This window comes from Aquarana catesbeiana, linkage group LG04 (assembly GCF_042186555.1).
Source record: "Aquarana catesbeiana isolate 2022-GZ linkage group LG04, ASM4218655v1, whole genome shotgun sequence".
NCBI lineage: Eukaryota > Metazoa > Chordata > Amphibia > Anura > Ranidae > Aquarana > Aquarana catesbeiana.
The window spans coordinates 273,876,778-273,901,380 of NC_133327.1; the positions used below are offsets into that span (position 1 = coordinate 273,876,778).

Genomic DNA, 24,603 nt, shown 5'->3' on the forward strand with positions numbered 1-24,603 from the left:
CAGTTATCTGGAAGGCGGTAACGACAGATGCTAGCCTTTTAGGTTGGGGAGCAGTGCTAGGAAAGACAACTGTCCAGGGACAGCGGTCAAGAACCAAAAGGTCCTTGCCCATCAACATCCTAGAGATTTGGGCAGTGGGTCTGGCTCTGAAGGCCTGGACAGGCCGGGGTCAGGTTACGGGGTTGTCCTGTCAGGATCCAATCTGACAATGCCACAGCTGTGGCTTACATCAATCACCAAGGGGGCATCAAGCGTCTCGCACCACAGAGGAAGGTGAACCATATCCTAACTTGGGCAGAAAGGAATGTTCCCTGCCTATCAGCAGTTTTTCATTCCGGGAGTAGAGAATTGGCAGGCGGACTTGAGCCACCAGCAGTTGCTCCCGGGGAATGGTCCCTTCACCCCGACATTTTTTGGGCTGTTTGCCAAAAATGGGGGACTCCGGATGTAGATCTTCTGGCGTCCAGATTAAACATGAAGTTGGTCAAAGGACACACAGAAACTCAGCGCTTAGGACTGGAGAAAAAAGGTAAAGGTGTGCAGCCTCCCCTAATAGACCCACGGGGGGGCTAGAGTGTATAAATAAAGAATGGGGTGAATGGCGCTCCCTTAAGGGGGTATGTAAACTGAATGTGCAACACCAATGCTAGCAAAACCACTGTGATGATATGCTCATAATGAAATAAAATAAATTAAATTAAGGCAACCCCCTGTAAACATATACCTGTGTAAACACTAATCAATCAGTGCAAAATTCTATTAAAACAAACAGTAAATAAAAATATAAGTGATACATCAAACCCTCAATATAGATAGAGCATAACATCCGCATGTATAATGAGGTAATCAATGGTGCTGAGCATATGTGCAAACGTGCCACAAAAAAAAAAAATATATATATATATACATATATATTTATACAATAAAAAAAATGAAAGAGCCCTCAGTGCTCAAAAAAATTGTTTTTGTAAAAATGGAAATGTTTTATATTGTGTATCAAAAAAGTTCCAAACAGTCTAGTGACTCTTGTGCTCAGAGAAAGATTGGTGACTTCTGTGCTCCCCCTATGGCTCCCCACTCACCGGCTCCTTATACCTCTGCAGGGGTGACAGGCAATATGGAATATCATAGGCAGTCTTCACAGATGGTATCCTGTAGTCACTGTAGCAATGGCTCTTGTTTCCCTTGTTTCCGCTACCCCAGGACATCCGGATCAGTCATCTGTGCACCACAGCCTCCGCCACCACATCCAAGAAGGGGATCACCAGAGATCAGTCAGATCTTCAGCCGTTTGCTGTGGAATGGGCTGAAGATCTGTCTGAGGGCTCTTTCAATTTTTTTTATTGCATCAATATATATATATTTTTTGTGGCACGTTTGCACATATGCTCAGCACCGTTGATTACCTCATTATAAATGCGGATGTTATGCTATATCTATATTGATGGTTTGATGTATCGGTTATATTTTTATTTACTGTTTTTTTTTTTTTTTTTTAATAGACTTTTGCACTGATTGATTAGTGTTTTACACAGGTATATGTTTACAGGGGGTTGCCTTAATTTAATTTATTTTATTTCATTATGAGCATATCATCACAGTGGTTTTGCTAGCACTGGTGTTGCACATACAGTTTACATACCCCCTTAAGGGAGCACCATTCACCCCATTCTTTATTTATTTATGAAGTTGGTTAACTTCATGTCCAGGACGAGGGATCCTACTAATCATGGGGTACTTTGTCACAGTAAGTGGGCTTAGCACCATATAGCAATATGGTGTGACCAAATCCCCATATTTTTTGCTAATATTTTTTAGATTGTCTAGGTGTTTTAAACTAGCCCTGCTGGAGGTAAATGTCTTTTTTGCATGTGTGCGCTGTAATATTTCGCTCAGGACGAGGGATCCACTCGCATGCGGAACAGATGCGTTGGTGACCCTGTGGAATCAGTTCTCACTGATTTATGCATTAACCCTTTCATGACTAAGCCTATTTTTGAAATTTGGTGTTTAGAAGTTAAAATCCATATTTTTTGCTAGAAAATTACTTAGAACCCCCAAATATTATATATATTTTTTTAGCAGAGAATCTAGAGAATAAAATGGAGATTGTTGCAATATTTTATATCACACGGTATTTGTGCAGCGGTGTTTTAAACGCAAATTTTTGGAAAAGGGACACTTCCACGAATTTTAAAAAATCCAAACAGTAAAGTTACCCCAATTGTTTTATATAATGTGAAAGATGATGTTACACCGAGTAAATAGATACCAAACATGTCAGGCTTTATAATTGCACGCACTCGTGGAATGGCGACAAACTATGGTAGCTATGAATTTCCATAGGCGACGCTTTAAATTTTTTTTTACGGTTACCAGGTTAGAGTTAAAGAGGAGGTCTAGGGTTAGAATTATTGCTCTCGCTCTGACGATCGCGGCGATACCTCACATGTGTTATTTGAACACCATTTACATATGCGTGCGCAACTTCCGTATGCGTTTTCTTCGCTGCGCGAGCTCGCGGGGACGGGGGCACTTTAAAAATTTTTTTTTTTTTTATTTATTTTATTTATTTTTATACTTAAAAATTGTGTTTAAAAAAAATGTTTTTTTTTTACTTTTATTGCTGTCACAAGGAATGTAAACATCCCTTGTGACAGTAATAGGTGGTGACAGGTACTCTTTATGGAGAGATTGGGGGTTTAAAAGACCCCCCATCCCTCCTTTACACTTCAAAGTATTCAGATCGCCGAAAACGGCGATTCTGAACACTGTATATTTTTTTAAATTCGGCGCCATTGGCAGCCGAGTAAACGATAAGTGACGTCGCTTCCGCGTTTACATTGAGAAGGCTGGAACGAAGCCGCCCACAGGTTCGTTCCAGCCCGCCCCCAGACGCGGCGGTAAGAGCGGCGGGAGGGATGTCCCCTCCCGCTCCTCCGGTATAACAGCCGAGCGGCTTTTAGCCGCATCGGTTGTTATATACGGGTAGCCGATCGCCCGCTCTGAACAACGGTACCGGGATGATGCCTGCAGCTGCGGGCATCATCCCGGTATAACCCCCGAAAGCCGAGTACGTAGATGTGCGTACAGTCGGCGGGAAGGGGTTAAACTAGCCCTGCTGGAGGTAAATGTCTTTTTTGCATGTGTGCGCTGTAATATTTTGCTCAAGACGAGGCATCCACTCGCATGCGGAACAGATTCGTTGGTGACCCTGTGGAATCAGTTCTCACTGATTTATGCATCCCCCCCCCCCCCCCCCATTCAGTTACTGCCACGACTTCTTTGCAGGATCAAGCTGGAAAGAAAGCTGGTAATTCTTGTAGCCCCAGCATGGCCCAGAAGGTCCTGGTATGCAGAAATCGTAAAGATGGTGGTGGGGGATCCATGGTCCCTTCCACTACGTCCAGACCTACTCTCACAGGGGCCGATATTCCATCCTACCTTACAAACTCTAAATTTAACGGCTTGGCTATTGAAACCCACATTCTGAAGAAACGTGGGCTTTCTGGGTCAGTTATCTCTACCTTGATTAATGCAAGGAAGCCAGATTACAGAACTATATATTATAGAGTCTGGAGAGCTTATGTTTCCTGGTGTGAGTCCAAAGGTTGGCACCCTCGGAAGTATAACATAGGCAGAATTCTTGCCTTTCTACAATTTAGGGGTAGAGATGAAGCTGGCCTTGAGTACTATTAAGTGCTAAGTCTCAGCTTTATCGGTCTTATTTCAAAGACCGCTTGCTTCACATTCTTTGGTCCGGGTTTTTATGCAAGGGGTGATGCGGCTTAATCCACCAGTCAGATCACCTTTGAACCTTTGGGACTTGAACTTACTTTTGTCAGCGTTACAAAAACAGCCATTTGAACCGATACAGCATACTCCCTTTGTGCTTCACGAGGATAGGGTCGTGTTGCATCCTCATCCAAGTTTTCTGCCTAAAGTGGTCTCAGGTTTTCACCTGAACCAAGATATTGTCCTGCCATCGTTTTTTCCAAAACCATGTTCTAGGGAAGAGAAGTCACTACATTGTCTTGATGTGGTGGAGCGGTCAAAGTCTATTTAAAGACGACTGCTCAGATCCAGAAGACTGATGTCTTATTTGTGCTGCCAGCAGGTCCTAGGAAAGGACAGCCAGCGTCGAAATCCACTGTCGCTAAGTGGATTCGGCAAGTTATAATTCAGGCTTATGGCTTAAAAGGTAAGATTTCACATTTTCATGTCAAAGCGCACTCAGCCAGAACAGTTGGTGCTTCTTGGGCAGTGCGTCACCAGGCCTCCATGGCTCAGATCTGTAAGGCCGCAACTTGGTCTTCAGTACATACATTCACCAGGTTTTATCAGGTGGATGTAAAAAGGCATGAGGATATCGCCTTTGGGCGCAGTGTGCTGCAGGCAGCAGTATAGGTCCTCAAGTCTGGGGGTGCCCTACGGGTTGTGTCTCCCTCTCCTCAAATATCATTGCTATGGGACATCCCATATAGTTAATAACTATGGCTCTGTGTCCCATGATGTACGATAAAGAAAATAGGATTTCTAGAACAGCTTACCTGTAAAATCCTTTTCTTGGAGTACATCAGGGGACACAGAGGTACTCCAGGTAAGAGGAGGGGTTATATAGGGAGTGAACTTCCTGTATTGGGTATGCCAGTGTCCATCACCTGAAGGTGCCTATATACCCATATAGTTAATAACTATGGCTCTGTGTCTCGTGATGTACTCCAAGAAAAGGATTTTACAGGTAAGCTGTTATAAAAATTCTAATTTTCAGGAATGCCGTTTGTTTCTCTTTAAGATAAAAGTGGTCTCCGCAGCTGATTCGCGGCGGGAGAGGTGACCACCCCCCTCCCGCCGTGCACCGGTCGTCCCCGCAGCTTGCTGGATCAGCCGGTAGCGGTAGAGATTATCGTGTCCTCTTCCGTGGATGCCTGGCTGCCGACTGAGGGGAAGATGCCTGCTTGGCTCCATGGGATGAGAGGCACCCATAGCTCTTAAAAGGAGAAATTTTTTTTATTGCATTTTTGTGTAAATATGAGATCTGAGGTCTTTCTATTACAAGGGATGTTTACATTCCTTCCAATAGGAATAAAAGTGACCCAATTTATTTATTTCTTTTTTTAAAGTGTCAAAATAAAAAATTTAAAAGTAAAATAAATAAAACACATTTTTTAAAGCGCCCTGTCCCGACAAGCTCACGCGCAGAAGCGAACGCATACGTGAGTAGCGCCCGCATATGAAAACGTTGTTCAAACCACACATGTGAGGTTTCGCCGTGATTGTTAGAGCAAGAGCAATAATTCTAGCCCTAGAACTCCTCTGTAACTCAAAACTGGAAACCTGTAGAAAATTTTAAACAGATTTTTAAGGGTAAAAGTTTGTTGCCATTCCACGAGCGGGCGCAATTTTGAAGCATGACATGTTGGGTATCAATTTACTCGGCGTAACATCTTTCACAATATAAAAAAAAAAATGGGCTAACTTTACTGTTTTATTTTTTAATTAAAAAAAGTGTATTCGTTCCAAAAAAAGTGCGCTTGTAAGACCGCTGTGTAAAAATGGTGTGACAGAAAGTATTGCAACGACTGCCATTTTATTCTCTAGGGCAGAGGTCTCCAAACTTTCTAAACAAGGGGCCAGTTTACTGTTCTTCAGTCTTTAGGGGGGCCGGAGGAAATAGAAAAGGTCCTGAAATCAGCAGGAAAAAACAATGTCCCATCTTTGGTGGGAGGAATTCTGCCCCATCGTTGGTGTCATTGTGAGGATTCATGCCCCATCATTGGTGTCATTGGGCCAAATTGTTGGTGTCATTGGGAGGAATTGTGTCCCATCGTTTGTGCCAGTAGGAGGAATTGTGCCCATCGTTGATGTCAGTGGAATTGTGCCCCATTATTGGCGTCATTGGGCCTATTTGTTGGTGTAATCGGGAGGAACTGTGTCCCTTTACTGGTGTTGGTGGGCTAAGTTGTTGGTGTCATTGGGAGGAATTGTGTCCCATTGTTTGTGCCAGTGGCAGGAATAGTGCCCCATCATTGGTGTAATTGGGAGGAATTGTGCCCCATCATTGGTGTAATTGGGAGGAATTGTGCCCCTTACTGGTGTTAGTAAACCCAGTTGTTGGTGTCATTGGGAGGAATTGGGTCCCATTGTTGGTATCAGTGGATGAAATAGTGCCCCAAGGGCCTAATAAAAGCAGGCAAAGGGCCGCAGTTTGGAGACCTCTGCTCTAGGGTGTTAGAACCCACAAACATTATATATATATATTTTTCTAAGTAATTTTCTAGCAAAAAAAAATGATTTCAACTTGTAAACAATAAGTATAAAATAAGAGGCTCGGGGCTGAAGTGGTTAACTTGCTGTCCTCATTTAGTTGTACCTAAATTGGTGTGATGTCCTAATACAGCCCTGCTATTACTCAGTTTATGCCTATGTCATGCTGTAAATGGTATGCAAATCTGTAGGTAAAGATAGGGCAGATTTTTTCATTAATTTTCATTTAAAAAGAGCGTAACTTTAGTTTACATTTCCCAAAGGATGTTTTACTACTTCTTACTTCTATGTGGCTGGCTCAAATTGGGTCTGTTTTTTAAAGGAGTTCTTTTCATTCTAACCTGTTCACATCAGTGTAGGATATATAATTTTTTTTTTTTTTAAAAGCATCGTACCTCAAACACACAGGTGTGAGCCTTATGTTTGTCTGTATTAATATCCCTGATCTTGACACAAATACAAGTTGCATTGAAGATTACATACAGTGGGGACAGAAAGTATTCAGACCCCCTTAAATTTTTCACTCTTTGTTATATTGCAGCCATTTGCTAAAATCATTCAGGTTCATTTTTTTTTCCTCATTAATATACACACAGCACCCCATATTGACAGAAAAACACAGAATTGTTGACATTAATGCAGATTTATTACAAAAGAAAAACTGAAATATCACATGGTAATAAGTATTCAGACACTTTGCTGTGACAATCATATATTTAACTCAGGTGCTGTCCATTTCTTCTGATCATCCTTGAGATGGTTCTACACCTTCATTTGAGTCCAGCTGTGTTTGATTATACTGATTGGACTTGATTAGGAAAGCCACACACCTGTCTATATAAGACCTTACAGCTCACAGTGCATGTCAGAGCAAATGAGAATCATGAGGTCAAAGGAACTGCCTGAAGAGCTCAGACAGAATTGTGGCAAGGCACAGATCTGGCCAAGGTTACAAAAAATTTTCTGCTGCACTTAAGGTTCCTAAAAACACAGTGGCCTCCATAATCCTTAAATGGAAGATGTTTGGGACGACCAGAACCCTTCCTAGAGCTGGCCAAACTGAGCTATCGGGGGAGAAGAGCCTTGGTGAGAGAGGTAAAGAAGAACCCAAAGATCACTGTGGCTGAGCTCCAGAGATGCAGTCGGGAGATGGGAGAAAGTTGTAGAAAGTCAACTATCACTGCAGCCCTCCACCAGTGGCCCAATGGAAGCCTATCCTCAGTGCAAGACACATGAAAGCCCGCATGGAGTTTGCTAAAAAAAAAAAAAAAAAAAAAAAACACCTGAAGGACTCCAAGGTGGTCAGAAATAAGATTCTTTGGTCTGATGAGACCAAGATGGAACTTTTTGCCCTTAATTCTAAGCGGTATGTGTGGAGAAAACCAGGCACTGCTCATCCACCTGTCCAATACAGTCCCAACAGTGAAGCATGGTGGTGGCAGCATCATGCTGTGGGAGTGTTTTTCAGATGCAGGGACAGGACGACTGGTTGCAAGCGAGGGAAAGATGAATGCAGCCAAGTACAGGGATATCCTGGAGGAAAACCTTCTCCAGAGTGCTCAGGACCTCAGACTGGGCTGTAGGTTTACCTTCCAACAAGACAATGACCCTAAGCACACAGCTAAAATAACAAAGGAGTGGCTTCACAACAACTCAGTGACTGTTCTTAAATGGCCCAGCCAGAGCCCTGACTTAAACCCAATTGAGCATCTCTGGAGAGACCTAAAAATGGCTGTCCACCAATGTTTAACATCCAACCTGACAGAACTGGAGAGGATCCCCAAATCCAGGTGTGAAAAACTTGTTGCATCTTTCCCAAAAAAACTCATGGCTGTATTAGATCAAAAGGGTGCTTCTACTAAATACTGAGCAAAGGGTCTGAATACTTAGGACTATGTGATATTTCAGTTTTTCTTCTTTAATAAATCTGCAAAAATGTCAACAATTCTGTGTTTTTCTGTCAATATGGGGTGGTGTGTGTATATTAATGAGGAAAAAATGAACTTAAAATGATTTTTAGCAAATGGCTGCAATATAACAAAGAGTGAAAAATTTAAGGGGGTCTGAACACTTTCCGTCCCCACTGCATATGCTATACATTATGCAATTGGTCTGATTAAATATCACACTGAAACAAATCAACTAGGTTTGGGTAAGAAATGTTTTTTCTCAAAAATATTATATACTTTTTTTAGAATTTATGATAAAATAGCCAGTCATTACCATAGCTCTATATTTCAGGACAAATCCCCAACTCTTTTGGCTCACAGAAGTCTTCAGATGTGTCCCTGACCTCTAGGTAACAAATGTTCTTATTCCTTAAGGTTATAGCAGCAATGCCTTATTGGTAATTTAAATGTATTCTATAAATGTGCAGGATAAGTGTGGGAAAGAAGAAAATTCGTAGCATGTCTGGGAAGCTGTCTCCACTCAAACCATGCTTAACTGGGGATAAAGAGCCAAACACTGATTTTGTAGTACAAGACTATTTACCACTGGTAAGCTATTTAGTGTTTTAAAAATAAATACATACACTGAATAGTATCCTCTCCCACTTACACAAATTGTTGTTTATTTTCTCATATAGATAAGCTTGCAGTCTGCAGAGGGTTTTTTCAGCTTGAACAGCTCTTTCTCCAATATGGTGCAGATCTCGCTTCAACGGCTGCTTCGTACTTCCCCATTTTCCAGTCATCGTGGAAGCCTGAGCCCTGTGTCTGAGCCTTTCCCTTCAGAAGCTGGGGACTGTCTTAAAGGAGAAGCACAAAACTGTAAAGGGGGGTCTCAGCCTGAAGTCCCAGCAACACAGGAGAACGCTTTTCTCCCTGTCTACCCCTCATCATGCCCTGAAGCGCTTTGTCATCAAGCAGACAGTGGACGGGGATCTGAAACTGACCCATGTGATACCTCGCCATGTCCTTCAGAGGCAGGAGCAGAACTGGACGCAGATCTTGAAGGCTGTTCCTGGGCTACAGCTGTGGCTCTTGCGTGGCTTGAGCATCGCTGTGCAGGTTTCTTCACAGAATGGGAACTGTTGGCAGCCAAAGCAGAGGGATGGCTACGGGCACAGACATTTCCTGATGGGTTACAGTTGCCAGCTTTAAAAGGGGCTGCCCGTCAACTTTTTCTCCTCCTTCGTCACTGGGATGAAAACCTTAATTTAAATATGCTCTGCTACAAGCCAGGTGATGTTTGAGTCAATTTTAATATTTCAAAAATAAATACAATTACCTGACACTGGCTGTTGGCCCATCAGACTGATGCTGGAACGCTTTTGGTAATGTGGGGGGGGGGGGGGGCTAGTCAGATTTTTTTTTTTTTTAAATCAAAACCATTGTGAGACAGCTGTTTAATAAGTGAAGAGGCAGTTTCCACGTTTATTAGCTTAAAAAAATATAAAGTCTATACTTCTCTTTTCCTTGAGACAATCACTCCTTAGCAGTGTTCTTTGTACCCTAAAGTTTTAGGAACCAGGACAAAGTGGATAAGGAAATCAGTCCTTCTTCTTACGAGGAGTTCGTGTGAGCGGTGTGGATTCCAAGGGACTTGTCTCATCTGGTGGAACTCCGAGCCACAAGTGCAGCAAAATAGCTCCATGACAAATATGAAGAGCACCTGAGCTCATAGAGGTAGAAGGAAATGTGTTCCAGGACAGCTCAATAAGGCCAAGGATAAGGATCCTGGAAATAATTGAAAAGAAAGCTATCAATATCAGTTAATTTAATTACAAAAAAAAAAACCCACTAGGTGTCAATATACATACTTGGCAAGTCCTGGCAAGGCGCTAGTGTTTGTGCACCATAAAAGATATGGCAGTGTGTGGAAATACCAGACATAAAACTGGTAGTGCAGAGAACGACTGAAGGTCACACCCAGGAAGTTACTGGAAAACAGGACAAAGATAATCTCTTAGAAAAAGTTAAGGAAAATAGGGCTTCAGGGGCTCATTTTCTACCACTTTCATGGAAATTGTTACAAACACTTGCTTAATTATCCACTTCTATTATTAATCCTCAAGTATTTAAAAATAAAATCCAATTGGCTGTTTTGGGAACAGTTTTAAAAAGTGTTTTTTTTTTTTTAATATATTCAAATAAAATTATTTCTATTAAACGGTTATGCTTTAATATTACTTTGAGCACTTAGTCTGTATGCTGTACCACAGAAGAACCTGTAGATCTACCTCTAAATGTTTCTCAGACCTTGTTCCGAGAATTCACATTTTTCCAAAAGGTTGTGTGAATCTTGTTTAAGAATATTTATAAAAAAGACCCCCTAACTTATATGGATGGCAGTTCAAATATCACTCATAGGGTAGATTTTGGAAAACTGTATTATTGTTTGCACTTTTAAATCGGTCGCTTTCTTAAAATGCAATTTAGGCAAAATTTTCAGAGTCCATTGAGGGGCACATCTTTTATTACCTGCTTTTGTCCCCAGGTTCTAGAGCATTTTTTTTTAGTGAGGTCTTAGTTCTGCACGTTTTAACTTTCAGGTTGTGTAGGCTTCTCTTTTAGGACAAAGAAAGCTTGGTAGCAAATTTGGATATATTTTATTTCCCTAATTTTTATTGAGAATAATGAAGCTAATCTTTTATGTAAATGCATTTTGCTCTATCGCATTGGCGCAAGGTTTATATTATGTAGCGGAGTGGTAAAGCTCAAGGAGAACATATGCATTTCATTTTAGTTGAGCCTTACTCCCTCTTCAAATGCTATGTTGTTTAGGAGGGGGAAAAAAAAAATGCATAAATTGTTAGCCTAATAAGATTAAGGCTCGGTTCACACATATGCGATGCGGGAACCAGCGCAGGTCTCTGGCAGTTCACACTGCCCTATGCGAACTGCTGTGGGTGTCAATGCAAAGTTAATGGTACCCCCAGATTGGATTGCAGTGCAAACTGCCAAATGGTGCAGGAATCTGATCGCATGGGTGTGAATACCCATGCGATCCGATTCCAGTGCGGACCAAAAAAAAGGGGTTCTGCACCATTTTGGTGCAAATTTAGCCATACACTCTGTATTTAGGGATTTTCTTTGGTAAGTTAAATGTCCTCTTTTATCTCTTGGCCATTCAGAAAATTGGCTTTATTATTGTCCATACTGAGAGGCAGCACAATGAAAAACACAGAGAACCAGCCCACCAAGAGAAAATAACAGCAAGCATCTGCAGAGGCGGAAAAAAAAATCTTAAAATGTTTGAACAGAAAACTAGGTCACAGCCTTACAACTTTGAGTCAGGATTCTGTCTACCTAAGCTGTGTCCAAGAGGTAAAACCCAACAGCCCTCACTACATCCATACAATGGAGGGAGATCTTCCGGGGGGGTGAACACCAATAGTATCACATTATCTTCATTAAAGAGGTTGTAAATCTCAGAAAAAAAACAAACAAAAAACCTGCAAGACAAAAAAGGCATAATGAGCTAGTATGCACCGCATACTATCTCATTGTGAAATACTTACCTTAGAACGATGCCCTGCAGTTACATAGTAGGTGAGGTTGAAAAAAGACACCTGTGTGTGATTATATGTCAGTATTACAATGTATATCCCTGTATGTTGCGGTCGTTCAGGTGCTTATCTAATAGTTTCTTGAAACTATCAATGCCCCCCCGCTGAGACCACTGCCTGTGGAAGGGAATTCCACATCCTTGCCGCTCTTACAGTAAAGAACCCTCTGCATAGTTTAAGGTTAAACCTCTTTTCTTCTAGTTTTAATGAGTGGCCACGAGTCTTGTTAAACTCCCTTCTGTGAAAAAGTTTTATCCCTATTGTGGGGTCACCAGTATGGTATTTGTATTTTGAAATCATATCCCCTCTCAAGCGTCTCTTCTCCAGAGAGAATAAGTTCAGTGCTCCTAACCTTTCCTCATAACTATTATCCTCCAGACCCTTTATTAACTTAGTTGCCCTTCTTTGTACTCACTCCATTTCCAATACATCCTTCCTGAGGACTGGTGCCCAGAACTGGACAGCATACTCTAGGTGCGGCCGGACCAGAGTCTTGTAGAGCAGGAGATTTATCTCTGGAGTTGATCCCCTTTTTAAAGCATGCCAATATTAATTTTGCTTTCTTAGCAGCAGCTTGGCATTGCATGCCATTGCTAAGCCTATCATCTACTAGGACCCCCATTATTTTACTACATTGAACCTCGTTTGCCATGTAGTTGCCCACCCCAGTAATTTGTTAAGATCTTTTTGCAAGGTTTTCCACATCCTGCAGAGAAGTTATTGCCCTGCTTAGCTTAGTATCGTCCACAAATAGAGAGTGTGCCGCCCACACTCCGCTCCCACGGCCAACCTTTACTGGAGTTACTTCCGGGTTCGCGGGCTGCGGCGCTGTTATTGGCCGGAGCCGCAATGACATCACCAGTCACGAGACGGGTACTGAAGAAACGGCACCAGCGGCCCATTTCTTCAGTGTGCATGCGCCAATGTCAGCAGCACCAGCGCATATAGTGACTATCTCCTAAACTATGCAAGTTTAGGGTATATTTACAGTACCTACAGGTAAGCCTTTTATTATAGGGCAGGGGTCTCAAACTGGCAGCCCTCCAACTGTTGTGAAACAAGTCCCATTGCAAGGCTGACAGTTACAAGCATGACTCCCAAAGGCAGAGGCATGATGGGGACTTGTGGTTCTGCAACAGCTGGAGGGGTGCAAGTTTGAGACCACTGCTAGGGAATCTGTCCTTCAGCTGTGCTTTTCTGTGTAAACAGAAGATAAGACTCAGGCCAGATCATTACGTGACCACAGCATGGCAAGTAAAAATTTTAGATAGGATTTTTGTTCTTTAACATAATGATTAGTTACGGGGGAAGATTTTATTCCAGTGTGGAGCTTTAAGGCTGCAAATAAAATACCTGGTGGTCAGGCCAGAAATACCATGTGCTTCTAGTAGTGAGCTGACACAGAAATCTCAGGTGGTGTTATTGGCCCTAACTAGTTCACCTCAGAACTACATAACATTTCTTACTTTAGGTTACAGAGATTAAATGTTTTGTAGTCCTAATGCACATTCTGTCCTGCAATAAACGCTGTTCCTTCATACGGTTAAACGAGTGGGCGCTGTAATCCCAGAACAGGAAGTATGTCTGGTAGGATGGCCAGGTGAGCAAAGCTTAAAGCCTAAACATTTTTAACCCTATTACATTCCTTGCATTAAGGTAAAAATTTTTTAGGCATCAGCATTCCCCCTAACCCCCCCCCCTCCCCCCTTTACTTACCTAAGCCCTCGTTTGACCCAGCTATGTGCACATCTGCAGATCCTCTCTTCCCTCACTTCCAGGTCTTGCTGGGGCACCAGGAGCCATTGGCTCCCAGTGCTGTCCATCAAAGCGAGTGATGAGGGAGCGGAGCCCTAGAGCGTGCACGCTCAAGTGCCCCCATGGGAAAAAGCCAGGATAGCTGGCGGGGGACCTGAGAAGAGGAGGTTCGTGGACACACTGTGCAATGGAATTGCGCAGAGCAGGTTTGTATAGAGATGGTTTTTTATTGTACCTGTACAGTTGCTTTAAGGCTTAAAAATAAAAAATGCAACCACCAGCTCGAAGAACTGGTAATCTGACATTGTTTGTTCTTCGGTTTAGATACAGTTTAACTTTTTGTAAGGATACTGTTTGCTGAAAGTTGGTGTGAACGTGGTTTCCTTTGTGCTGGATCCTTCAGAAGAGAAAGAAGGCTCTGCCCAGACCTGCAGGTAATAAAACAGTAAAATTATGCAAAAAAAAAAAACATTCTTAAAATCAAACCCACTAAGACCACTTTTTATTGTGTACCTGTGCCAGCGGTAAAAACAGAACAGTACAAGGCCAGCTAGATGAGCTGTAAGTAGTGCCAGGTGGAAAACCCTGTGCTGGAACACATGCTCTGGGAGGAACCGCCAGTTCACTGTCCATTGAAACAGAAACTGTCTGCCAAAGTCAAAGGATCGGATAAGATACCCAGCAGGATTTTCTAGCAGAAACGGGAGTGCCAAGATCACCTGTAGGATTACAGAACAGTGCAAAAAGAAGCATAGAAAAAGTTACAAAAATTGCTCTCTGGAATCTGAATTCAGCACAAGCCTGACTGTTTGATTGTTCCTAAAACATGTTGTGTGAATTGCAATTAGGAGACTGTAGATAGTTTATGGATAGCCAGTCACAAAATCCTTTCAGATTATATCCCCAGTTCTATGCTTAAGGCCGTTTATGGCCATAAATGAGGTTACAAACTAGCATTTCTTACACCTAAAGAAGTCATACTGACACATTTTTCATATTTGAAAAAGTAATTGATCAGTCCCTCCTTTTCCTGGAGAGAGACAGAAAGTAGTGAACCACACATGCATTGCTTCAATATTTCAGGCAAGTCATTTAGGCTCGGTTCACACTAGGACGACTTGTCAGGCGACCTAGTCGCCTGACAAGTAGCGTCCCGTTCTGTACAATGGAACCGTTCTAAGGGGAGCGACGCAGGTCGCTCCGACTTAGAAAAAGGTTCCTGTACTACTTTGGGGGCGACTTGCATAGACTTCTATACAGAAGTCGTTTTGCAAGTCGCCCAGGCAGTAGTGTGCAGGTCGCCTCGGTGAGGCGACCTGCAAGTCGTGCCGCCCCTAGTGTGAACCGAGCCTTAAGTGGCAGGAGCAGATTTCTCCTTTTATTTTCCAGGAAACACCGGTCTATGGTCATCCTTGGTCACCCTACTCTTGGCAGCCAATGAATACTTTCCTATTGCAAAAGAGCAGACATGTTAGAAAAGGTTTAGTAAAAATGTCATAGGTCACACAATGCAATTTAAAGCAAAGCATCAAGTTTGCTTTAATGGCACCTCCTACCTCTCCCCAGCAGCACATACTTATTTTTTTGCACTCCAATTGCAAAGTGTAAAGAAAGTACCCAATAATTTCAGGTATGTTTAAGAATGTAACACTGCTCTCCCCCTCTCCCCCTCCCCAACAACAAATCTTCACCTTTCCTCTGCTCCACTCTGCTTCCCATAGTGAAGAAAATATCCAGTACTTCCAGGTATGGCAGAGCATGCGACTCTCTGCTTCCTCCCACAGCATAGTGCTGCTGGTGCTCCAGCCTGACAAATCTGGGTGGGAAGAGAACCCCCCCATTCCTCTTTAAGCTTGGACTAGAGCAATTCAGAACTTACACAGGTTTCCCTTTCCTCACTGCTAGTGTAGAAGTGGGGAAACTTAACTTGAGAAGGCCGTATTGGCCGCAATAAAAAAACAAAACAAACAAAAAAACAATAATTCCCCATGGTAATAAATGTACATTGCAAAGATTTTGACAAACTTTGTTGCCTATTCTTACAAAAAAAAGTTGAACATTAATGTCAATGTGCAAAGTGACTCTAAATTGGAGTGACATTCTCATTATTAAGTCAGCTGATGCACTTGCAGTGTTCTAAACGAGGAAAACTGCAGTGTCAGCCTCTCATTAGAAGTTATTAACCCTTTGGGAGTCTCATCAAAAAAATAATTTTTGTTGCAGAGTATGCCTAAAATCTGACTTGTATCTTAGTGAAGACTTCTGGGGAAATCTGTGAGCCAATCACACACGCAGGAAATTACATTGCTGGGGAGGTACTGTACACCATCTGTGTGCAGAAGATCTCCAGGTTGCCATATTGCATTGAGTTTTACAGAAAATTACAGCGCGGCAGATTGAAAAAGAAAGGTAACTTTAATTTAACATTCAATTACAATATGGCTTGTATAGCAATTGTATTTGCTATTTTTTTTTTCAACAAAAGTAGAGTTACCCTCTCATGAACTAGGGCCCCCAAAGACTACACTAAAGATATTTAGTTTACGATGTAGAAATTGTCGCCCTGAATGGGGAGGAGCCTAAGAATGGTGCCAGCAAGAAGCTTGTGGTAGGAGCTCCAGGTGTACCGTTCCCTCTAATGCAGGGGTAGACTAACAGCCCTGCTTCAGCCAATTCCAGGCACACTCCCGACACCTCTGCTCTCTTACCTGCCAGTTTTACGGGACAGAGGAGCCAGAAACGGCAACAGACTGGCAGCTAGTGGGAGGGACGCATTCCTGACACAGCTGCTCTGTTGCCTGCCGCCTTTAAGGGACGGAGGAGCGAGCGAGAGAGAGAGATCGCAGCCCCCGGAGGACTCCCGGGAGATTCAACCGTGGACAGAGCTGGAGGGGGAGGTATGGAGGGAACTCTCGGAGATACCCGGTGGAGCAGGGGAAGTCCTAAAAGAAATTGAATGCCATTTGGGTAGTTTTTTTTTTTTTTTTTTTTTTTTTTTACAGGAGACACACATTGCCCAGGATTCAATTCTAAAACTATTCTAGACAGTATCCGACATGGTTCTATGGAGATTCCCCAACCAAGAAAGCTAAAAGGAGTAGCAACTGGGATAGCAAGAGAAATTAGTTTTGTAGCTGAAGATAGGAGGGTAGACCCTGAAGGGTGGTACATATTTATGAAACTAAAAGTTGCAAGGAATGGAATACACGCTGGTAAACGTCTACTGCCCAGGGAAAAAAAAAAAAAAAAATCAGAAAAAAGGTACTTTAAAGGAATACTGGAAAAATGAATAGAGTTTTAAAAAGGGATTGTAATTGTAGCTGGAGATCTGAATTTTTGTTTGGACCAACTAATGGATAGTACGTCCCTTGCACAAGGGACTGAGGAATATCAATTAGGGCAGGTACGGAAAATTTTTTTTCAATCTCAACTAGTAGATGTATGGAGAATTCTACATCCAAAAGGAAAGGGACTATTCTTTTCACTCCTCTGTACACAGGACATACTCCAGACTAGATTACATCATGGTAGACCATAGACTTCTAGAATCAGTAGAAAAAGTGACAATAGAAATAACTACAATCTCAAGCCACGCCCCTGTAATGATGAGAATGAAAGATATTAATACCCAGGAGAGCAAAAAAATGTGGAGACTAAATGAAGATCTGCTACAGGATGAGGAAGTAGAAGAAAAAAAAATAAAAGAATTAGAACAATTTTTTATACAGAACGAATCCCCGGAGGTGAAGATTTGGGAAGCCCATAAGGCCTACATAAGGAGGATATTAAGATCAATAGGCTCTAAGAAAAAGAAGGATAGAATTAAAAAAAAAAAAAAAAAAAAAAAATGTAAAAGTCAGCAGCTACTAACACTATTGGCTGACTTTAAATAAGTACTTACCTGTCCTGGGTGCCCGCGATGTCGGCCGCCCGAGGCTGACCCTTCCCTCGGCTCCCCGCACCACCATCCTAAGTAAGGGAAACAGGCAGTGGAGCCTTGTGGCTTCACTGCCAGTTTCCTACTGCGCACGCGCGAGTGGCGCGGCGCTCTGTTCTGTGAATGGCCCCGTGGTGTTCTGGGAACACACACAGTTCCCAGAAGACAATGGGGCCGCTCACCGAGGAGCGGAACACACCGCGGAAGAGGAAGATTAGGAAGACTGCCTAGCAACAAGGGTTTAGGTAAGTTTAAAACATTTTTTTTTACAAATTTTTTTTTTTTTTTTAGGATTTTGGGTCATTTTTTTTTTCAGGGTGGAACTCCGCTTTAACAGGCCCTGGTCATGAAAAGAGTTCAGTTAAAAGACTTAAAGAAGAAACAAGACATATCTTTCTTTAGCTACTCTATTAAATACATGAGTGAGGAAATAAATCTGGGAAATACTTAGCAAATTTATTAAAGAGAAAAAAAACAAAAAAACAAAAAAAAAAAAAAAAAAACACAACCACACACACATACACTACATGCCATGGGCATATGTGAAATTACACCCCAAAATACATTCTGCTGCTTCTCCTGAGTACGGGGTTACCGCATGTGTGAGACTTTTTGGGAGCCTAGCCACGTACGGGGCCCTGAAAAACAATCACCGCCTTCAGGCTTTCCAAGGGCATAAAATGGTGATTTAACTTCCTCACTACCTATCAGTTTCGGAGGCCCTGAAATGTCAAGACAGCACAAAACCCCCCAAATGACCCCATTTTGGAAAGTAGACACACCAAGCTGAGAGGCATGTTGAGTATTTTGCAAATCCCGCTTTTTGTCACAAAGTTTTGAAAATTGAAAAAATAAAAAAAAGTTTTTTCTTTCTTCATTTTCAAAAAAAAATGAGAGCTGCAAAATATTCACCATGCCTCTTAGCAAATACCTTTGGGTGTCTACTTTCCAAAATGGGGTCATTTGGGGGGTTTTGTGCCATCTTGACATTTCAGGGCCTCCGTAACTGATAGGTAGTGAGGCATAAAATCACCATTTTACGCCCTTAGAAAGCCTGAAGGCGGTGATTGGTTTTTGGGGTCCTTGACCATTACGTCTTCTTGATTACAGCCGATGTTGGCTCTTTATACATGAATATTAGCCACGCGGACGCTTTGTCCTCAGTTCATTGGGCTTTGGAATCATCTGGCTTATCCAGACGACATCGGAATTTTTTGATTGACTGTCTAACTTTGTCTGTCAAAAAACTATTTTGGTATGACAAGCAGTTCTTTCTCCAAACCAGAGGAGTAGCTATGGGGGCACGGTTTGCTCCCAGTGTTGCCAATTTGTTCATGGCACACTGGGAGGAGGCCGTGTTCAAAAACAAACCCCCGGAATTGATATGTTACCAGAGGTACATCAACAACCTCATTATGATCTGGGATGGAACTAGAGCTTAAATGCCTTTGTATCCAAACTAAATGCCAATAATAAAAATGAAGGTGATTTTGTCTCAATCACAGATCTTGGCCTCACGATTTATAGAAAAGGGTTATGATAGGAGTATTCTGGATAAGGATATGGAAAATATTCGGGTTCTAGATAGGAAAGCGTTGGTTTCTAATTCCCCTAAAGCCAATCAGAGCGGCCTTAAAAGGAACTAAAGACTATATGAAGATCCTGCAGGGAGAAATAGGGTGATTAGATCAATTGAGAATAAATGAAGGAGAGAAATGAGATGAGAGACAGAACGCAAAGAGATAGGGAGAGGATAGAGCTACACGATTCTGGCTAAAATGAGAATCACGATTCTCGCAGCGTAACATCTTTCACATTAAAACAAAAAAAATTTGGCTAACTTTTACGATTTTGGTTTTTTTTATTCATTGAAGTGTATTTTTTCCCAAAAAATTGCATTTGAAAGACCACTGGGCAAATAATACAGTGCGACATAAAATATTGCAGCAATTGCCATTTTATTCCCTAGGGTCTCTCCTAAAATATATATAATATAATGTTTGTGGGTTCCAAGTAATTTTCTAGCAAAAAATATTGATTTTAGCTTAAGAAGTGTCAGAAAGAGATTTAGACTTTAAGTGGTTAAACTTCCTGCATGTACAAGTTGTTGAAAACTTGGCAGACTGCCTAGATTATTTATTTACATTGAAGTTTTCTACCTTTGATCTAAGAAGGAAGCTTAGTTAAAATGTATCAAGTTAAAAGACTTGGCAGAATGCCCAGATGCTCTCTTTTGACAGCTGAGTGACCACATAGTCCATAGTCTCCACTTGTTTATATGAAAGAATCCTCAAACTTTGTAGGAGATCTTCAGAGGGGGTGAATCAAGATCACGATTTTTTAACGATTAATTGTGCAGCTCTAGGAGAGGAGTATATGGGGGGGTCAATAGTTCATATTCCAGTCTTCCCCGGTTATGTTTCTGTTGGACCTTAAAGCGGAGTTCCACCCATTTAAAAGTCAGACTTTTAATAAACACTCACCTGCCCCACAGTCTAGCAATGTGGGCGCCCAAATCCTCGCTCCTCTACCCCTCCTCCACACGGCATCTGCATTGTAACTGTAGGCACACGGCTGTGGCTTCACAGCCGGGCGCGCATTGTGCATGTGCGAGCCATGCTGAGCCTTGTGAATGGCTGGGCATTCTTCTGGGACCTGTAACGTGTTCCAGAAGGATTCGTTCTGGTGCCGTGGAGCTAGGAGAGGAAGTGGGAGCTGGGTGCCTGTCAAAACTGGATACCTGCTCTCCCCCCCCCCAAAAAAAATGACATGCCAAAATGTGGCATGTCAGGGGGTCACCAGTACTTAAAGTGGAAGTTCCATTTTTGGGTGGATCTCTGCTTTAAAGGGCCTTATAACGTGGGAAATTGAAATGTGATGCCTGCTCTGTTAGGAAACCTTGGAAAACAAAGTTCACCCGTGAGAGAATGGGGGCACAATTCCAATATCAATTTACCAATTGTCTACCTAGTTTGAGGTCAATGGTTTGTTGTAAACTTTTCATGTATGTAGATCACAGAAACTTCCTGCGATCCAAGTTCAGCTGGTGTGGCGCTCCCATGTTTTCAAAACTTCAAAGATGGATAATGAACTAGATTCAGCATTGTGTTTCTATAAAGTTTTGAAAACATCAGAGCGCCACACCAGCCTGTACAGATCTTTAAAAAAAAAAAAAAAAATGTAACAGCCAATGCATTTTAGAGGCTCAGCAGTCTTCCCTTTTGCAAAACCCCAAAGTTGTTGGTCAGCAGCCTCTTGGACTGTAAACTATTGATTGTATTGTCACGCATCTGCATAAGGTTCAATGGCTCCTACATCACAAAGATTGAATTATCAGTCTTTGGTATTGAAGCAATTACATTTGATATAGATATAGGGAGAAGATTGAGAAGACTGTGTGCAAGAAAGACCCACTGGATCTTTATGTTGAATACTTTATCCCCATATAGCCTAAACAGACATTGAAATGCATGCCTTTCTAGATTCATGTATTATTGTTGTTGTTTTTACATTATATAGCATCTTGTGTTCACCGGTTGATAGTTAAACTATATGCTCCCTCACCGTTTAAAGTGTTTTTTTTTTTTTTGTAACAAAGATCCTGTTCCCTTAACCGCTTAAGAACTGGAAGAATTTCCTCCTTAATGACCAGGCCATTTTCTGCGATACGGCACTTTAACAGACAATTGCGCAGTCATGCGACACTGTACCCAAAAAAAAATTTGACGTCTTTTTTCCCCACAAATAGCTTTTTTGGTGGTATTTGATCACCTCTGCGGTTTTTATTTTTTGCGCTATGAAAAAAAAAAAAAAAAAATGCACCAATTTTGAAAAAAAAAAAAAAAAAAAAAAAAAAAAAAAAAAGCAATAAGCGTATATTGATTGGTTTGCGCACAAGGTATAGCGTCTACAAAATAGGGAATAGATTTATGGCATTTTTATTATTTTGTTCTTTTTACTAGTAATGGCTGCGATCTGCGGTTTTTAGCGGGACTGCGACATTGCGGCAGACAGATCGGACACTTGACACATTTTTGGGACCATTGACATTTATACAATGATCAGTACTATAAAAATGCACTGATTACTGTGTAAATGTCACTGGTAGGGAAGGGGTTAAATGTGTTCCCTGCTAGGAGTTTCTAACAACTGTATGGGAAATGTCTTAAACGGCATGAATGGACCCGTGGCAAACTGCTGGGCTAGCTGTCATCTGCAGGTCAAATAGATTCCTCAAATAACGGAGGTCCCATCAGGTTTATGGTGTAATACTGGTATACTGCAGAGATGGCTGTCATATGCTGAATGCTCTCTCTCAATGCACAGCGGTATCCGTGAGAAAGGGGGATCCGTATTGAAAAGGCAGAGCAAAGAAGCAATGATCCCCAGAAAAAACAAAAGAAAACATCTAAGAGCGATCCATAGATGAAAGGTTTCCAAATTTATTCAAACAGTAAAAGGTAATAAGGGAGAGACGCTATATAAGCGCCAACACATGTAAAAATCTCCTCGCTGACGAAGTCTTTTTGACGTAACACCGCGTACGGGGCGGAACTGCATGACCGTCGTCACCCGCAGCCTTCTCTTGCTGACAGCTGTTCGGACGCGAACAGTCTGTCTCACTACCAAACACAGCCGCATAGATTTTTACATGTGTTGGCGCTTATATAGCGTCTCTCCCTTATTACCTTTTACTGTTTGAATAAATTTGGAAACCTTTCATCTATGGATCGCTCTTAGATGTTTTCTTTTGTTTTTTCTGGGGATCATTGCTTCTTTGCTCTGCCTTTTCAATACGGATCCCCCTTTCTCACGGATACCGCTGTGCATTGAGAGAGAGCATTCAGCATATGACAGCCATCTCTGCAGTATACCAGTATTACACCATAAACCTGATGGGACCTCCGTTATTCGAGGAATCTATTTGACCTGCAGATGACAGCTAGCCCAACAGTTTGCCACGGGTCCTTTCATGCCGTTTAAGACCCCCTATAATTAAGGGGTCAACTGGATCTGGTAAGCACAATCTCATTTCATATTATTACATCGCCTGGATAAGTGACTTATGCGGGTGTCCCCAGAAGAGGCTTATTTCATATTGGCATTTATGAACTTTTTGATTACCAATTTATGATTGGACTATTCATCATCCTTTTCTCATTTATAATTTTTGTTTTTGCGCTGCACTTATTTTGTTTATTGATTGTTACTGAGGTTGGTGTTATCCTCTTAGTGTTCAGCTTGCATTAGTTTTAATTTTAGTTTGCGCTGATTGTTTCTTTATTTTATTTTGTATGGGAAATGTGACTTACTAGAGAAGGAGCCAGATCGCTGTTCCTACTTAGTAGGAACACACGATCTGTCGCTCCTCTCCTGACAGAATGGTGATGTATGTGTTTACACATACATCCCCGTTCTGGCTCTTGTGCCCGCGACTGCACGTGGCCGGCAGACATCATGGCCACTGGCCATGCGCATAGTGTCCCCCGCCGTGCTAGAGCCGTTTAAAGGGCCGACTTACAGCTACGGAGAATCGCAGGAACGTGCCGACCCGCAGCCGTATAATGATGGCGGCTGGTCAGCAAGTGGTTAAAGCATGTTTTACAGCACAGTGCTGTGTAATTTGGCCCCCTGTATCACCTGGCTGATCCTGGCAGTTTCTACCCTCGCCCTCTGTAATTTGACCACAGTTCATCATGGCTGCTGAGCCCTGCCACCACCGTGGTCAGTTACGTGCCTCCGTCATCCGCAGCCTGCTTTCCTGTGTCCTCCTCTGCTCCCACCTTCAACTCTCACTAGCGCCACTCTGCACCTCTTCCCACTGCTACAAAACTATGTGTTCTTTGTATCATCCCCATTGTTGGATAACAACCTGTATCCTAGTGCCTGTGCTTTATTAACCTCCCTGGCAGTATGATTGTGTCATATTTTTGCGTCTCAAAGCGGTACAATTATTTGGCATAGAAATGTGTTGTTTTATATTTGTAGGCCTGTAATTCTTGGCAATAACACACTTAAATCTGTCCACGAAGAGTCTAGTAGATATCCCGGGTATGATGAAGTTTGAAACATAAAATCATAAATAATATAATAATTAATTATAAAAATAATATAATAATGATAAAATGAATTTCCCCACGATTCACTATAGCTCAATTCTGCAAGTGTTCTAATTTACTATCGCTGTTTTCTAGCTGTCTAAAACCACTTTTGACATAAAGGGACACTTTTTGGTTGCTATGGACAATCTCAAGTTTCCAGGCAGAAAGAACAGTTTATATAATATAAAACTGCTTGCAGGGCATTGGACAAAGCACTGGGGACAAAAGGGATGTGAAATAATTTCATACAGTAATGTAATCTGTAAGATTACAGTATACTGTATTATGATTTTTCACTTTTGAATTTGCCGCCGGCACAGAGAGGCATCGGGCGGAGGACAGAGCCCACGGACACAGCGGGGGAACATCGCAGGATCCTGGGGACAAGGTAAGTATACCGCACCAGGATCCTGCAATGGAGTGTGGCTCGGGGGTTACCGCTAATAAGTATAGGTCAATAAAAAAAAAAAAAAAAAAGCAGATTTCTACCTGCTTTAACAGCGTCTCCCAGCTCTCTCCTCCCTGGCCGACGTTAGCGGTGGGGTGGGGGGTGGGGGAGAATCTCGGCCCCGCCCGCTGGAGCTATCAGACGGGGAGAGGAGAGGGCCTGGAGTCACGTGATCGCCTTTATTTTTTAAAGGCACAGGCACTAGGATACAGCTTTTTATCTAACAATAGGGAGGATATAAAGATCACATAGTGGCTTAGCAACCACTTTAACATACCGTATTTATCGGCGTATAACACGCACCCCAAGTTTAGGAGGGAATTATAAGGAAAAAAAATGTTTTAAAGGAAAAAAAAAAAACTTACATTTAAATGCCCATCAATGCAGCCTTGCACAGCGTCCATCTGCATGCTTGTCCTTGCAGCCAGCAGCCTTGGTGTCATTTGCAGCCTTGCAGGTTTGTCAGTGCTGATCTGCAGCTTTCTTTGTCCATTTGCAGCCTTGCTCAGGCTGCAGTTAAAATGCAGTGACTTTTCATTGTCACTGCAGTTTGAAAATGGCTCTCCTGCGATCCCCTGCAATC

General features: G+C 42.2%; 2 protein-coding genes across 8 annotated transcripts in view; one reads left to right on the forward strand and one right to left on the reverse strand.

Moving 5' to 3' along the window:
* The window catches only part of VWA5B2 (von Willebrand factor A domain containing 5B2), a 123,796-nt gene extending 113,417 nt beyond the window's left edge, over positions 1 to 10,379 (forward strand). For 6 of the 7 annotated variants that reach the window (XM_073626584.1, XM_073626581.1, XM_073626587.1 and 3 more), the window contains 3 exons: positions 8,509 to 8,566; positions 8,645 to 8,765; positions 8,855 to 10,379. In XM_073626584.1, coding sequence (XP_073482685.1) covers positions 8,509 to 8,566; positions 8,645 to 8,765; positions 8,855 to 9,463 — 788 coding nt within the window. In that variant the 3' untranslated portion in view covers positions 9,464 to 10,379. Of the gene's footprint in view, positions 1 to 8,508; positions 8,567 to 8,644; positions 8,766 to 8,854 lie in introns of those variants that run through there. The other variant, XM_073626588.1, reaches the window with a different exon arrangement.
* The window catches only part of ALG3 (ALG3 alpha-1,3- mannosyltransferase), a 38,740-nt gene continuing 23,752 nt past the window's right edge, over positions 9,616 to 24,603 (reverse strand). Inside the window, exons 6-9 of the mRNA XM_073626589.1 lie at positions 14,048 to 14,253; positions 13,886 to 13,962; positions 10,031 to 10,175; positions 9,616 to 9,947 (exon numbers count right to left, since the gene is read on the reverse strand). Of these exons, the coding sequence (XP_073482690.1) occupies positions 9,761 to 9,947; positions 10,031 to 10,175; positions 13,886 to 13,962; positions 14,048 to 14,253 (615 nt within the window). The 3' untranslated portion in view covers positions 9,616 to 9,760. The remainder of the gene's footprint in view (positions 9,948 to 10,030; positions 10,176 to 13,885; positions 13,963 to 14,047; positions 14,254 to 24,603) is intronic.